A 17,474-nucleotide genomic window follows, 5' to 3' on the forward strand; every position below is an offset into this window, starting at 1 on the left:
CTGTAACCCAAGATTATGTTCGCCTATTCAAGCACTTTTGATTGTTCTCCCCTTAATCATCCTGTTGAAAGTGCCGAAACTAGGACCAAACAGATTTTTAGTGTTTGGAAACTATCTTAATGGTCATTATAACCTATTCTACTACAAAATGTGGAACATATCAATGCTGCTGTTTTTATTAACTTAGTCTTTTTAACTCATGTTAGTCAGACAAGTGTACCACACATTATATACAGATAACAAGAACAAGAAAAAAGTCAGGAAGATAGTGGTCCACTAAAGAGAGAAGATGGCAAGGAAATAATGGGCAGTAGAAAGGAAGAGCTGCTTAACTCATTCTTTGCATTGAGGTAAATAGCAAATAAAGAATAATGTAGACAAAAGAAATAATGTGAATAAAATAGGAATCATACAGAGTCAGATATATGGGCTCTGGGGGACCCTCTCTATTCACATTATTATAAGGGGAAGACGTGCTTGGATACATGAACTCTGAGAGACCCTATCTATTCACATTATTATAAGAGAGGAAAGTGCTTGTTGGAAATTACATTAACAAACAGTTAAACCCCTTTAAGTGGTAATTATCTTCTGAGACCTAGATGTCACGGAAAGGACTGCTATATGGAAAAACATCTGAGTGACCTGACTGTGAATGACACAAAGACCTATATGTTACAAAGAGTTACTTAATCCAATGAATTTACCCAAGGATAGTAGTAACTCTCCCATTAGCAACTCTGAGCACTTAAGAAAAGTTGTGTGGCTAAGATAATTTTGTAAACTAAGATTAATGCTTTAAGTAATTAGATGAACTTATTATATACAGTGTATGTAACCATAGAAGGAAAATCGGATGTATGATCTCATGATTAACCATATATGGAAAATGTATGATCTCACTGAATCCTTTGTCTTAGAAATGTATAAAAACCATTGTATCAGAGTTCTTTCTTGGTTCAAAGCTTCAGGTACAAATCTGGCTCTGAACCTTGCGTAATAAAGCTGTCTCTGACTGGCCTGGGAATGTTTTTTAGTCCTTCCATTCCACTACAGCATCACTCTTCACACAAAAGGAAACTAATCCAATTTACCAAAAACATAACTGTAAAAGGCAGACTAGAAATAAAAATTAAAGTAAGCAAGAAAATGGTAAGAGAACACCTGTCTGATCTTGATAAATATAAATCAACGGGACCAGGCAGATTACATCCCAGGATTCTGAAGGAGCTGGCAGATGTTATCTCAGAATCATTGTACCATATGTTTTAAAAATCCTGGAACACTGGGGAACTACCAACAGATTGAAAAAGAACTGATGTGGTTCCCATCTTAAAAAAAAAATGGTGGTGGTGGGGGGAACCAGACTCAGGAAACTACATACCAAACAGCCTAAAGCATCAACACATGGGAAGATACTGGAAAAAATAATCTGTGAACATATAGAAACAAAGGCATAGCTAGTAGCCAGCATGGGTATGTTAAAAACAGATCATACTAAACCAATCTTATTTCATTCTTTGACAATGTGACTAAATTAGTAACTAGCAAAATGCTGTGTGGACATAGTATATTTAGATTTCAGCAAGGCATTTGATAAAATAGACCACAATCTACTTCTTGGGAAACTAGAAAAATGTGGGATAGACAGCATCGCCACCAGATGGATTTGTAACTGGCTGACAAACCATACTCAACGAGTAGTCCTTAGTGGTACTACATTTACATGGAGGGAAGTAAGCAGTGGAGTACCATCTTAGGCCAAATACTCTTCAATATCTTCATAAATGACTTAGATGAGGGAATAGAAGGGGAACTCATCAAATTTGCAGATGACACTAAGAGGGCAGGAATAGCCAACACCCCAGACAATAAGCTCAGGATCCAAAAAGATCTTGACAGACTTGAACAATGGGCCCTATCCAACATTAAATCTAATGTGGAGATTTTACACCTAGGCAGGAAAAACCAAAGGTACAAGTACAGAGTAGGTGAAACCTGTCTTAAAAACAGTAACTATGAGAGGGACCTTGGAGTCCTAGTGGATTATCACTTAAACACCAGGCAGCAGTGTGCGGCAGCAGCCAAAAAAACCAATACAATCCATGGTTACATAAACGGAGGCATAGAATCAAAATCACATGAAGTATTAGTACTACTTTATAAATCCTTAGTAAGACCACACCTGGAATATTGCATCCAGTTTTGATTACCACATTACAAAAAAGATGTTGAGACTTCGGAAAAAGTGCAAAGAAGAACAATTTATTAAGGGCCTGTAGACAAAGACATAAAACAATTGCAAGAATTGGGTATGGCCAGACTAGAGAAAAGGAGGACTAGGGGTGACATGATAGCAGTATTCCAGTATTTGAGGGGCTGCCACAAAGAAGAGGGAATCAACTTATTTTCCAAAGCACCAGAAGGCAAGACAAGAAACACTAGATGGAAACTAATCAAGGAGAGAAGCAACCTGGAATTAAGGGGAGCCTTCCTAACAGTGAGGACAATAAACCAGTGGAACAGCTTGCCTTCAAAAATTGTAGGTGCTTTATCACTGGAGATTTTTATGAAAAGACTGGACAGCCAACTGTCTGAAATGGCATAGTGTCTCCTCACTGAGCAGGGGGCTGGAATAGAAAACCTTCAAGGTCCCTTCCAGCTCAATTTTGACTGGTCATAACATCTTTCAACATTCCCAAATCTATGGAACGTTTCTAAAAGAAAAGTTAAATGTTAACAAGGAAGTTGATTACTGTTTAATACTACTGTACTGCTTCTACCAAAATCTTGCTATGATTATGGAAGTAGGCCTAAAAAAATTGAATCTATGGGACTATATAATTTCACCAACAAAAAATGAAAAGACCCAATTTGGTGTAATGATAAGTCCTAGAAACTAGGAGACTGAGTTCTAGTTTTAGGCATGAAAGGTGAGTGGGTGATCTTGGCCAATCATACTAAGCCCAACCCACCTCACAGGGTTGTTCTAAGAAAAAAAGCAAACATTCTTTCAGTTCCTATGTGCACTTCTGTTTGACATTGGGTTCATTGGAAAATATGACTTTAGAGCATCTTGGCTGGTATCCATTGATCATTTGAGTTTAAAACTAATTTTGGCATTGTTCATTTTGCTTGTTCCCCATACCAGACTTTCATTTCTCCATGCTTTGCCCATCTCTAGCCTGCTGCTTCATCCACCATGAGCTTGCAACCATAAGTCAGGAAAGCAGATCACAACAGGTGAGAGAAGTGTACCAGATTCATTTTTGCCTGCCAAAAACCATCTGGCCTCCAGTTTGCTTGTGAAGGCCAGTGTCATATCGATTTGTCCTCTTGCTCCAGATCACTTACAAATCTCAATCTGAAGCATGGACATTTTTTTTGCAAAGAGATGTTTAGATGAGCTGGATTGCAGTAGCTTTTTGAAAAAGACATTTTGGCATGCTGCTTAAGGACTGCTTTGGCCTGTTTTTTCCTGTAACAGAAGCTCAGCCTGGGCCATTGGCAGCAGGCCCATGTTATCAGCAGTGGAAGAAAACCGTGAAGGTGAGCTGGGGTAGTGGAGTGCAGGCTAGCAAGGGTCCCTGTATAGGACAATCAGGGCCGGATTTTCCTATAGGCTAACTAGGCTTCAGCCTAGGGCCTCAAGATCAAGAGGGGCCTACACAGTGGTGGGATTCTGGGGGTTCTAGGGGGTTCGGCCAAACCCTTTGTTAAATTGCTGGCTCGCCCACCCCTCGCCTCCCACCCGCGCGGCGCCAGCCTACCATAGCCAGGGGTAGGCAATTGTGGCTCTTTTACAACCTGTGGACTTCAACTTCCAAAATTCCTGAGACAGCTTGGCTGTCTCAGGAATTCTGTAAGTTGAAGGCCACAGGTTGTAAAAGAGCCACAATTGCCCACCCCTTCCCTAGCCTGAGTTCCGCTGCCTGGGATCCACGTGGGCTACCACGTGGTTCCCCACCGGCTCCGGATGCAAGAGAGCAGGATGGAGAAAGCAGCGTCCACGCCTTCACTCACCCTCTCTCTCTGCTCTGTTGGATCACCGGCCGTTCGCTTACCCTGCCCACTCCCCATCTATTGCTGCCTCCGATGGCTAGAGGAAAAAAAAACTTCAAATTCTTGCCACGGGGCTTCAAAGGGCCGCCCTAGAGCCAGTGCAGTCGAACCGTTTGTTAAATTGTTGGCTTGCCCCGCCCCTCCGCACCACTATTTATTGCCAATAAATAGTGGTGGGCGAGGGGCGGGGGAGCCAGCAATTTAACAAAGGGTTCGGTGTTTTTTTTGTAATTTTATTGGCCCATGGAGCTTCAGCATAGGCTAATTGGCCTCCCGGCTCTCAGCTGATTTGTCTCAGCTGTTTTGCTCAGGGCTCTTCTGCTTCCTTGCAAAGAGTGCTGATTTTTTTTCCCCTAGCTATACTGAGGTTGGAAAATTAGGCAGGCAGAATTCTTTTCTTTTTCCTCACCAAAAAAGGTAGGTGCAAACAATGGGAAATTTAGGGAAAAAGAGGAGAGTTCAGGATTTTAAAACACAAAAGAAAAAAAGCTCTATTTAACTAGGGAATTGTAATAATTGAGATACTATTAATTGTATATTTCTGAAAGCAGAAATGGTTAAGTTGTGGTTTGGAGGAATATATGGGGGAAATTATTTGGTTTATTATTATTGGTAAATATAATTAATTGATTTGTAAGAAATTGGATTGCATGGAAATAATTGGAATATTCATGTTCATATTGATTAATATACAAAAAAGGTAGTTATATAACTAATTGATTTATATTAAAATGTTGAATTTATATTAAACAACTAATATTACATAATTAACCAATGTGAGGATGGATATTCCCCATAATAAGCATGCGCAAAATGGCGACGCTAGCTGAGATTGCGGCGTGAGGATGGGCACTGACCTACCTTTTGGGACCCTCTGAGGGTCGCCCTGAAGACCTGGCGACCCGGGTCCAGTTGGGGGAACTTCCTCCCATTCCGGGGATGGCTTTCTGCTCCCTCTTGAACATCGTGGTGGGAGCAGAGAGCAGAGAGCACAGCGTCGGCGAGGCTCGGAAGCCTCGGAACAGCTGAGAGGCGGCGGGGCGGCGTTTTCCCCCCCCAGCTGGAGCTCGCTGGGAGTGGAAGCGGCGGCGGTGGCATTGCGCTGGGGGCGCCTACCACGTGGACACTGCCCCAGGCTCTGGCTTTGTTGAGGTGCTGTCGGGGCTGCTGGGGCTGCCACTTCCCTAAAAAATCTCAGGGACGCTGCCGGGATTTCATTATGACAGTGGGGGATGGCGACGAGGACAACAACCGCAAAGACTTCCGGCTGGCTCTGGCGGGGAGAGGAGCTCCCCATGGCCTCGATGAGGGGCGCTAATGTGGCCGAGGACCATCTTTTCGAGCCAGGATAGACGAGGATTGGGTGTGTTATTGAGGGGGGGTCTCCGCTGGGGTGTTTTAGAGTGCCCTCGGGGACTGGGGGGGGTTAAAGTGTAACCCCCCCTCTTTCCATCTCTCCCCCCTTGGAACACGCCCTTCTCGGACTTGCGCCCTCTTTTGGCTTCACCTCGCTGACATAAATAGCTCGCTTATTCCACCTGAGCCCTTCCCCTATTTGTTTGGAGGACTAATATCATCTGAACAGGAGCTGGTATATGACTCCATCCCACCAACTGAGAGGACCAGCCAAGAGCCTAACCACTGTGAGAGAGTGACTTGGGCTCTGAGCCCCACGGGCTGAGCTGGGATGGCATTAGCTATTTTGCACTTTGCACTTTGTACCTGCTGGCAGGGGAATGACCATCGGACAAACCGCTGTGAGAGGGCGGATTGGGGACTTATATCCTGGGTGCTGTACTGTCTCTGTTGTACCATCATTCGGCACCTGCACTTTACACTTACACTTTGCTGGCAGAGGGACGGATCATCGAATCCGCCGTGAGAGGGCGGATTTTGGACCTATATTATGGGTGCCAAGTGCGCAAGTTGAACCATTACTTCCATCTCACCAGTAAAGGGGGTAGACCATCGAGCCAAGCCGCTGTGAGAGGGCGGTATGATTTATTCTTCCTCCCCCCTTGGACTGTGTCGACCTGGAGACGGACTTGGCCTCTGTTGTGAGAGAACAGTGGACTGGGTCTTGAATCCTTTTGTGGCTCCTGTCTTTTTATGTTCTCCCTCGGACTTTTCTGTATGGACCCTTTAGGGGACGGTCACCCCATCCCTGTGGCAAGATGTACACAGCAGCGGAGCTTCTTGGTCTGCGAGATTCCCCCCTCTCGCAGGCTTGGCCCCCCACGTTATCGAGGGCCTACCTCGATGACAGATTTTGGAATCCCGAGAGGTGGCATGCCGCAAAGAGGGGGCTGAGGGGTTTTTTAAAATTGTCTTTGTGTAAATTTTTAAGGGGTTTGGGGAGGGGGGTGGGGAGGGAGGCCAGTCTGGCTGTTAATGGTGCCATAGGGGGTATGGACTCTGGGGGAAAGGGGACTGTTAGAATGCCCTCTATTGAGGGCTTTTCCATCAATACGCTGAGTGGGAGGGGCAGGTATGGCGGGAGCAGGGGGCCGCATCATGTGGTGGGGGCACGCACTCGCTATCTCCGAGCGATTGCGTGCCCCGGTCCCCTTAGCTCTTCCCGTTCCTCAGGCTGCTTAGAGTCTCAGGGCCCGAGTTTCCGGCTGATGTTGTGTAATGCCAGGTCCGTAGTAAATAAAGCCCCCCTCATTTGTGATCTTATTCAGGAGGGGGGAGCGGACCTGGCAGGTATTACGGAGACCTGGTTGGGCCATGAGGGGGGGGGTTCCCCTCGTGGAGATGTGCCCATCAGGCTTCCGTGCATTTCATCAGCCGAGAGCTCAGGGCAGGGGCGGGGGGGTGGCGGTCATTATAAGAGAGGGTCTTGATCCGAGGGAGACCACTGTGCCTCAGATAGCCGGATGTGAGTCCCTTTTCGTGAAGTGGGGTCGTGGGGTGCAGATGGGTCTGTTGATCACGTACCTGGCTCCCTGCCACGTGGCGACGACCCTGCCCGAACTCCTCAATGTTATAGCCGAGGTGGCGGCTGATACCCCCAGACTTCTGGTCATGGGGGATTTCAACTTGCCATCCATTGGTGAAACTTCTGAGGTAGCTCGGGAGTTCATGGCTTCCATGACGGCCATGGACCTGACCCAAGTAATTCACGGCCCTACTCACATGGGGGGACACACTCTGGACTTAGTTTTTGTCTCTGGTCAGTGGTTGAGTGGCCTTGATATAAGGGATATAGATACTGAACCCTTGTCATGGTCTGACCACTCGCTCCTTCGACTTGACTTTCTGACCGCCGCACCCCGTCGCAGGGAGGCGGAGCTGACCAGGTGGTTCCGCCCCAGGCGCCTGATGGATCCTGATAGGTTCCAGATGGAGCTTGGGCCATTTCCTGAAACTCTAGCTCACGACTCGGCTGATGACCTGGTGGCCGCCTGGGATAGTGCGGCTGCCGGGGCTTTGGACCGGGTCGTGCCTTTGCGGCCTCTGACCCGGCACCGAACTCACTTAGCTCCTTGGTTCTCCGAGGAGCTGAGAGAGATGAAGCGCCGGAAAAGACGCCTAGAGAGCGGTTGGAGGGCCAGTCGTTCCGAATCCGACTTGACACTGGTAAGGTCTCATATTAAGACCTACCTAGTGGCGATAAAAGCGGCGAAATCTAGCTATTTTGCCGCTCTTATCGCGTCATCAGATAACCGCCCAGCCGCCCTGTTCAGGGTGACCCGCTCCCTTCTCCATCTGGGAGCGCGGGAGGACCCCTTGCAGGGCCGAGCTGAGGATTTTGTACAGTATCTGGATGATAAAATAACTCAGATTCGGGAAAACTTGGCCACTGACTGGGTTAGTTCAGACGAGATGACTGAGGCAGGCTTTGAGAATGTTATCTGGGAGGAGTTCGATCCTGTGGCTCCCGAGGACGTGGACAGGATCTTGGGACAGCTGAACGCCACCACATGTTTATTGGACCCGTGTCCCTCCTGGTTGGTGCTGGCTTCCTGGGAGGTTACACGAGGCTGGCTCCAGGGAATTATCAACGCTTCTTTGAGTGAGGGTGTCCTGCCGGCCGCCTTGAAAGAGGCGGTGGTGAGGCCTCTCCTCAAGAAGCCATCCCTGGATCCGGCTGTTTTGGCTAACTATCGTCCAGTCTCCAACCTTCGCTTTATTGCGAAGGTTGTTGAGAGTGTGGTGGCGCGACAGCTTCCACAGTACCTGGATGAAGCTGTCTATTTGGATCCGCTCCAGTCCGGTTTCAGACCTGGGTACAGCACGGAAACGGCATTGGTCGCGTTGGTGGATGATCTCTGGAGGGCTCGGGATAGGGGTTACTCCTCTCTCCTGGTCCTGTTAGACCTCTCAGCGGCTTTTGATACCATCGACCATGGTATCATGTTGCGCCGGCTGGAGGGACTGGGAGTGGGGGGCACCGTTTTGCGGTGGTTCTCCTCCTATCTCTCCGACCGGTCGCAATCCGTGTTGACAGGGGGGCAGCGGTCGACCCCGAGGCGCCTTGTTTGTGGGGTGCCACAAGGGTCGGTCCTCTCGCCCCTCCTGTTCAACATTTATGTGAAGCCGCTGGGTGAGATCATCCGTGGTTTTGGGGTGGAGTTCCATCAGTACGCTGATGATACTCAGCTGTACATCTCCACCCCAGACCATCCCAACAATGCCTTGGAAGTGATGTCCCAGTGCCTGGAGGCCGTGCGGGTCTGGATGGGGAGAAACAGGCTTCGACTCAACCCTTCCAAGACCGAGTGGCTGTGGCTGCCGGCGTCCCGGTATAGCCAGCTGACGCCATCGCTGGTTATTGGGGGTGAATCATTGGCCCCCACGGAAAGGGCCCACAACTTGGGCGTCCTCCTGGATGCACGGCTGTCCTTAGAAGGGCATATGACGGCCGTGGCCAGGGGGGCTTTTTATCAGGTTCGCCTGATACGCCAGTTGCGCCCCTTTCTGGATCGGGACTCCCTACGCACAGTCACTCAAGCACTCGTCACTTCTCGTCTGGACTATTGTAACGCTCTCTACATGGGGCTCCCCTTGGGGTAGACCCGGAGGCTCCAACTGGTGCAGAATGCAGCCGCGCGGGAGATTATGGGAGCGACTGGGCGCTCCCATGTGACTCCTCTCCTGCGTGAGCTGCATTGGCTTCCGGTGGACTTCCGGGTGTGCTTCAAGGTGTTGGTGATCACCTTTAAAGCGCTCCATGGCTTAGGGCCAGGGTACTTACAGGACCGCCTTCTGCCACCAATAGCCTCCCACCGGCCAGTTCGCTCCCACAGAGAGGGCCTCCTCAGGGTGCCGTCGGCTAGACAATGCCGGCTGGCGACCCCCAGGAGGAGAGCCTTCTCTGTGGTGGCACCTACCCTTTGGAACAATCTACCCCCAGAGATACGAGTGATCTCCGACCTCCAGACCTTTCGTCGGGCCCTAAAAACTCATCTCTTTCAGTTAGCCGGTCTCTCTTGATTTTATGATTTTATGGTTGGTTTTAAATTTTGATATGGATTTTAAATTGATAAATTTTAAACTATGGGCCAAATTTAATTATTTTAAATCTATTTTTAATCGTATTTATGTATAAATGTTTTTATTTTGGCTGTTCACCGCCCTGAGTCCGAAAGGAGAAGGACGGTATAGAAATTCGAATAATAAATAAATAAATAAATAAATAAATAAATAAATAAATAAATAAATAAATATAAAAATAGATGACAATGGGAAGGGGTATAATATAGAATAGAAGGGAAAATTGAATTTGATTAAGATTAGAGATGAGGATGAAGGGTAATATTGGTTTTTTACAAAAATAGATGAGGAATAAATATGGCAAAAAGGAAATATAGAAATTGTAAATTTAATTGAAATGACTAAACACTGTTTAAATTTGTGAACCGGCCAAATACTCTGTTCAAAGAAAATACATTGTATGTTTGTATGTGTGTTTGTAATTATTGTTATTTATTCATATTTGTTCTCTTTTATACTTTAAAGTTTAACAATTCATTCTTTATCTTAATATCTTTATATTTGTTTGGGGTTGGTTTTCTTCCCTTTCATCTTTTTTATTGTACAGCAATCTTTCTCCTCAAACCTACCACCTCTCTCTTTTCTTTCCTTCTTACTTTCTCTTCCTCCCCCTCTTCTTCTCCTCCCTTCCTCTTCCTTTCTCCTTCTCCTCCTCTCTTCCTCCCTCTTACCCTCCCTCCTTCTCTAATTTCCCTTCCCTTCCTTCATCCCTCTCTATTGCTGTATCCTTTTATGCATATGGACTACTCAGAGGGCTGAAAAAGTTATTTCAGACTGGTCCTCGCACTTTTGACCAGTCCTCGAACTTACGACTGTCCTCACATTTTACGCTTTTGCCCTATCTTGTCACCATGGTGAAGAGAAGCAGTTGTGAAATGAGTGACATGGTTGTTAAGAATGCTACAATGGGCATAAATGATGACCAGTCATAAGTGCGAAGACCGGTCAAAAGTGCGAGAACCTGTCAGAAATGACTTTTTTCAGCCCTCTGGGTAGTCCTTTTGTGCATATGGACTACTCAGAGGGCTGAAAAAGTTATTTTTGACTGGTCCTCGCACTTTTGACCAGTCCTCGAACTTACGACTGTCCTCACATTTTACGTTTTTGCCCTATCTTGTCACCATGGTGAAGAGAAGCAGTTGTGAAATGAGTGACATGGTTGTTAAGAAAGCTGCACGGGCATAAATGTGAGGATGGTCATAAGTGTGAGGACCGGTCAAAAGTGCGAGGCCCAGTCAGAAATGACTTTTTTCAGCCCTCTGAGTAGTCCCTATGCACATAGCCACGCCCACCCGGTCACATGACGAGCTACCCACGCCTAGTCACGTGACCAGCTAGCCACACCCACCCAGTCACATGATTGCCAAGCCACACCCCCAACTAAGCCACGCCCACAGAACCTGTTGTTAAAAAAATTGAATCCCACCACTGGTGAAAGGGCCTCATAGGTGGAATAGCCTAGGGCCTCTTTTCATCTAAATTCTGCCCTGAGGACAATTGTAACTTCCTGGAGCATGGCAAGCAGCCCTAGATATTGTGGTTCTGGAGCTGCTTGCCACTCTGCAAATGGGAGGGTGCAGGGTGGCCAAAGGGCAGAGATGGGGTGGGAGAGAGTGGGGAGTTGGAGCATACTTGTATCCTGTGAATAGGCTGTCAAACACCCAAAGTTTAATCACATTTGGCTAAGGGTTGTAAATCCATTTTTTCAGTATTGTTATAACTGAATAGTTGCCGAACAAATGGTTGTAAACTGAGGAATACCTGTAGAGACTGCCCCAATTGTGAGGTCTGTTCCAGTTTAAATTTTAATCTAATCCGATTAGCATGCTAATAGAATATATACTAGAGCTAGCAAACCTGTAACTTCAAATCCCTTTTCCCCAAAGCACCAATTTTATTGATGCTTTTAATTAACCAGACTGAGGGGAAGGATGGTGGTTTATTCTTTCACAAAAAATGGGCAACATCAATTAAACCATGTCCCCTGAAATAATTCAGCCTATTTGTTCATACAGAGACCTGGATATGTTATTTTCATGGAATGTAGTTTACTATTACATAAGAAAGAAAACATCAAATTTGTTACATTTGATCAAAGAATTTGCATAGGTTTACTCTTCACCATATCCAGAATCTAATTTATTTGAAAATACTAACATTTTCATTGTGACTTAATCAGGACAATCGGAACCAATCAGTATCTGTACAGCTGACTAGCATAGAGTTTGTCCTATAAATTAGGTCTAAAGATGCCTTGAAAGATAGCCTATTTTTGAATAGAAATATTGCCAATAATTCTGGAGTTTTTTCTTCTATATCAGATATAAAAAAGGGATTAATTAGCTGAGTCAGACCTCTATGATGGCCCCCACAGAGATTGGCATTTGAAGTAAATTGGGAGAAAACAGTTTAATCCTGTTGGTTATCAGGGAGTGCTGACTTGTCATGAGACAATATAGTTAGAAACAGGGTGTGGAATCTGCATCTTCAGTGTCTTCTGGCAAAGTTGTCTCAGGAGCCACATGTTTGTTATCAATGCTACCAGGATTATTTATCATATTCTCTTGTTCTAAATTCAGGGCACTTCAAAATATTTTAGGTAATTTAAAAGTCTCACTGAAATTATCTTTGAAGGTATATTGTTATAAAATGATTTTTATTCATACATCTTTGCCTATTTTACCAAAATTCTTAAGAGAAAAAAGACCATAACTCAATCTTACAAATGTACCTACTTATGCAGTATTTGTGACAATATCCAGAGTACTCAATTACAAAAGTGAGTGACTTGAAATATCTGCCTGATTTGAAATAGTTACTGTTTTACGCAGGCCAAACAACTGAAGTGATATGATTAGGATCTCGAACAATTTTTAGTAAAATGTACCAGTATATCATATTAACATATTTTTTATGACAAAATGATTTTATTAAAAAAATAACCCTGTGATTGTTGTTGTTCAGTTGCTAAGTCATGTTGCTAAATCTTTGTGACAACATGAACTATAGCACACCAGGCCACCCTGGACTCTAAGTAAAGAGAAACAACAATTGTACTTTGACAATTTACTGAATCTCTAAGCTATCTTCAAAAATACACTTCTTTCTTGTATCACACACACATCATACTCAAAAAGAACAGTTTTTTTAGTTTGAAAAGATATTACAAAACAAAGCACTTAAGACAGCTGAAATCATGACAATGACATACAGTAAAATATTGCTGATACTTGAAAATACCTTGCTTTAGTTATAATTAATGGTGTTCAAAGCTGTTTAGGACCAAAACAAAGAAAACACATACATTTCAAATATAAGATTTTTAAAAAATGTAGCATGAAAGAGCTAAAAGTAAAATAATTAGTTTATGAAATGAGGTATGATAGTTTTGAGTATTACACAGCGATGTTCTGCCTATGCGGATTAATTTAACATAGCAGCTCACACGCTGTTTGCCACTATCTTTATTCACATGACTTGTTAGTAAAATTATTATTCAATGGCCACAGATAATATACGGTACATTCAAATATGCTAAAAAAGAAAGAAAGAAAAATCCTGTATGCTCAAAGATGAATGCACTTAAGTAAAAATACATATAACTTAATGTTCATAATAAATATATTTTCAACCCTTAAACATTATCAATATTTAAAAATAATTTAAATAATAAATGCAGGTTTTTTTTACAGAACTGTACGATTTATTATACACAGAAATACACATTCCCTTTGTTTACAAAGGCTGGTTACAGATAATATGGAATGTTACAGTACCATCTTGCATAAAAGTTTAGTACAGTTTGTACTTGAAAAAAAGAGTGTAAAACTCCTGCCTAATAAATTCAACAAATCAGTTTCTTAATTATATCATTAAGTCATCCACAACAAGCTATACATAAGTCCACTTTTCAATCACCACTTCAAGTTACTGTAGCAAGTACTGTACTTTAAAATGGATTCTTCTCAGTCAAAAGCTTGTACTTTTTACCTCCACTCACTAGATTCAGATGTGAGCTTGATATGAATCACTGAGTTCTGGTTATAAAGTTTAGAGGCTGTCAGTGCTGTTTACCAAGTACAAGTCATATGAGATTTATTAGAGATGTGTCAAGTCATAATAAACATTTTATTAGAATTTTTCTTTAAAAAGTATTAAAACTTGGTCATGATTCTCCATTCTGTACCTTGGATATTGGTGGATGCATGAAGTCCTTAAATGGCACTAATGCTTCTTTGAGAGCAGAGCAGACTTCTGAAGATGAACAGGTGATACATTCTACTAATGTTGGGTACAGAGCAATAACCTGTGCCCATGTGTTATCATCAACTGTAACAATAAGTACATTTATAAGATTTTTAGAACCTTTTTCACTGCCACAAAAGTATTATTAATATTGTTTAAATTTGGAGGAACATTGGGAGGTCTTTTTAGTGCTTTTTATTTCTTGCCATTTTTAACTGTCAGATTGGTCAAGTTAATGAAGCAAGTAAGAACTACTGGAGATTATCTTGACAGAAGCAGTTTTTATACCTGATGGGAGCCAGGTAACATTTGGGCACTGGCATCTTGCCTGAATATATGTATGAATGCATCTTATACCATAGAACTCCTGTGATTAAATTCTGCAGAAAACTGTTTTTGATGCCAGTCATGGCAGTGTCTTTAGCCATTAAAGGAAATGAGTCATTCTGTCTAGATTTTTCTTTTCCTCTATTAAGAAATTAATAGAGAAATTACTTTCAAGGAATAACGAAGTTCAGAATGCAAAAATAGTCTTTCTCAACTAAGACAATAGCCTTTCTCAACTAAGTCTTTCTCAATAGTCTTTCTCAGCTAAGATGAGATGGATGGACAAGCTATGTAAGGCAGTGAAGGAAGCACGGGGAATCATTCCTTAGCATGAGATTGCTTGCTTAGCAACACAAATGTCCAAACAATACTGAAGAGTCTTCTGTTCCTAGCACTATGTCTTCTAGATTCTCAGTAGCCTTACCTACTCTTAAGCTAATAAGACTCATGTACCCATAAATAACAGTTTTGTATGTCCCTTCTTCCTTGATCATAATTCAACTGTTCAAGACACATCTCCAGTGAATTGCTTATGACCTGCCTTTCACCAAAGACCATTCATAAGTGAATGGTTGTTAATTTTTTGTTGTATGAAAAATAACTAAAATAGAATATTTATAGTTTAAGAACAGATGAAACAGTCAATCTGTTTCTAGCATTTTGGGTAAAACCATAGTGACATTTGGAAAAAAAGCTTTTAAATTATTTGGTATTGGTTAATGCTATCAGAAATACAAGACTCTACAGAATTAGAGGTTATAAATAGATATTAAATAAATTGGGGGACAGTTTCAAAATGTGAATTGGTTTTATGGGAAAATTATTCAAAGGGGCACCAAGACTGAAATATAAAGTATTTTATGCTAAATTTATTTCAGGACACCTAAATCTGACATTTATAACTTTCATACATGTAATAAGCAGTTCAAAGCACATTAAGTACAGGTACTCCACAAGGCACAATGGTAATAGGTACCAGAATTTCCATTGCTAAGCAATGTAGCCATAAAATCTAATGTCACTATTGTGGCTCAAGGGCTTTTTGGTGTGCCATGGCTTTGGAGCTACAAAAAGCCCTGAGCCACAGTGGAATATGGAACCTCAGCAGCCTCTGGAAACTGCAGCTGCACTATCAACATGGCGCAAAGCTGCAGCATCTTGGGAAGCCCCAGATGCCCCATTGCAATCCCAGCCACAGTCCCCAACCTGGACTCTGTCTCCTCAGCTGACTTCATAATCTTCTTGCTCCCGCTGTGACAAGGCATGTCTGTCCTGGCCTTTTTGAGGCAGCTGCTGATCATGAAGCCATCTTCCCCAAGTCTCATGAAAAAACTGTCATATGCGACTCTGGGAAGAAAGTCGTGCGGCCAGCAGCTGCTTCATGAAGGGCCAGGCCAGGCATACTTGGTAAATATCAGGAGCAAGAAGATAGCAAAGGTGAGCTAAGGTGGCAGGGAAGACAGCACAGAGGGCCAAAAGGACATAAATGGTGGGGAAAGGGGTGGATAGGGGAAGTTAAAGTATCCCTTCAGTAAGTGCAGGCAGGTTATCAAGTGCCCAATTTTGATCACATGACTGCAGGGGTGCTGAAATGGCCTGATGCTTCAAAATTTGGCTGTAAGTACCTTCGTTATGCAATGCTGTAATTTTGAACGGCCACTGAATGAATAATTGTAACTTGAGGACCACCTGTAGAATATCTGCATTCAGTCTCATATAATCTATTCATGTGCTAATTTTGAAATTAATATGATTGATTATCCTTCCATTATATAATCCAACCTATTATATATCTAAGTATTCTTAAAACAATCAAAATGTATTTCATTTGCTAAATCATTTAGCACTTCATTTGCTTTTTTAAAGGTTTTTTTTGAAAAAAGTATATTTCAAAATTCCATTTTAGAAATATTTAAAATAATACCCAACTCTCTCTCAAATTATTTAGAACAAATACTTTAATCTTCCAAAAATTCATAGTAGATACATACTGCAATAGGAAAAAATTGCTAACTTATATAACTTTATTTTAAAGCCTTTATGTCTTAATAATTGCAAATTATGACTCATCGTGAAAATCTTTACAATGTCATATCTACACTATCAGAGCCAAATTTAACAGTCTATCTTTATCTTACAAGACTATAATTAATAAAAGGTAAAGTTGATACCCTATAAGAAAATATTACTTACCGTTTTCTGGCTGAGTTTTTTTAAGAGAGTCTATGAGAGTACTGACAGCTTTTAAAACAAATATTATTTCTGTAACTTGTTGCCTAGAGTAGGAATAAAAAATAAGACTTGATGTTAAAATTGTAGAAAGTTATAATCAAGATTTGATTACACTTATTTTGTAAAAGACACCTTTGTCATTTCTCTATATCCCTTACTGTACTTTAATTAAAACAAAAGCTTGTGTTTTATCTAAACATTTCTCAAAGTATTACTTGATTTATTTCCAGAATATTGGTCCAAGAATCTAATTAAAGTGTCTTCAATAAAGCAGTGGAAAATAAGACTAGCTAAGTATAGTTCTGTTTTCATTATGTATACTAACAATTACTTGAGCAAGTATGATAGGATGTAGTCAAAACAATCTTGCTGAGAAATAATGGTGAGACATATGTATACTGGGGAAGAAGGGGAGCCCAAGCTTTGCAGAATTACTGAAGTAAATTTTAGGGAAAAAGAACCTAAAAGGCAACTCTTCTTCCTTGCCTCCTTGACACATAAGGTATTCTTAGCATGCTCAGATTTGTGTGTAGTTTGATAGATAGAAACACCTGAGGTGGATTGAGGTATGTAAGGGTGACATTTTATTGCAGATCTTATTTGTCTCTAGAATTTTTGAACCCCAGCTATGTAAAGAATGATGAAGCAAGAGGTTGTTGCTGAGTTGTTTGTTTTTCTTCCAGACTGCTGAGTTTTGAAGCTGTTCTATCTTAATAAAGAAATCCCTGTATAGGCATTTCAAAATATGTTTCTGTTAGAACCTAGGAATCTGTTGTCCAAAGTGAGGGAGAATGCAAATGGATACTCTATGGATAGTTGCCCATATTAATTTCAAAATGTGCAATCTAAGGATTACTGTGTATGCAATTTCTTGCCAACATGTTCTCATAGGAACATTAGAATAATTCACAGATTTAAGCATCTTTCTTCTAAATTCTAATTTTAGGTAAATCAAATTAAAACTTTGTTTAGCTAAAAAAAAAAGTAAAAATCTCAGGTAAATATTATACAGAACTATTGGCTAGGTGATTTTATTGGAGTAATACTTTTTTAATGTAATGAAACAGCAAGAAAGAGATTGTTGTAACCAAAATATTGTTACTGCAAAA

At 42.3% G+C, this 17,474-nt stretch overlaps 1 protein-coding gene across 8 annotated transcripts in view; it reads right to left on the reverse strand.

Annotated features, from left to right (window-relative positions):
* Window positions 1-17,474, reverse strand: part of MON2 (MON2 regulator of endosome-to-Golgi trafficking) — a 175,708-nt gene that overhangs the window by 74,858 nt on the left and 83,376 nt on the right. For 6 of the 8 annotated variants that reach the window (XM_087874128.1, XM_087874126.1, XM_087874127.1 and 3 more), the window contains 2 exons: window positions 16,327-16,409; window positions 13,748-13,890 (listed from right to left, as the gene is read on the reverse strand). In XM_087874128.1, the coding sequence (XP_087730254.1) occupies window positions 13,748-13,890; window positions 16,327-16,409 (226 nt within the window). Of the gene's footprint in view, window positions 1-13,241; window positions 13,891-16,326; window positions 16,410-17,474 lie in introns of those variants that run through there. The other 2 variants (XM_034402776.3, XM_034402774.3) reach the window with 1 other exon arrangement.

The sequence above is a fragment of the Pantherophis guttatus genome, chromosome 7 (assembly GCF_059756535.1).
Source record: "Pantherophis guttatus breed Tessera chromosome 7, ASM5975653v1, whole genome shotgun sequence".
In the NCBI taxonomy this organism is placed as follows: domain Eukaryota; kingdom Metazoa; phylum Chordata; class Lepidosauria; order Squamata; family Colubridae; genus Pantherophis; species Pantherophis guttatus.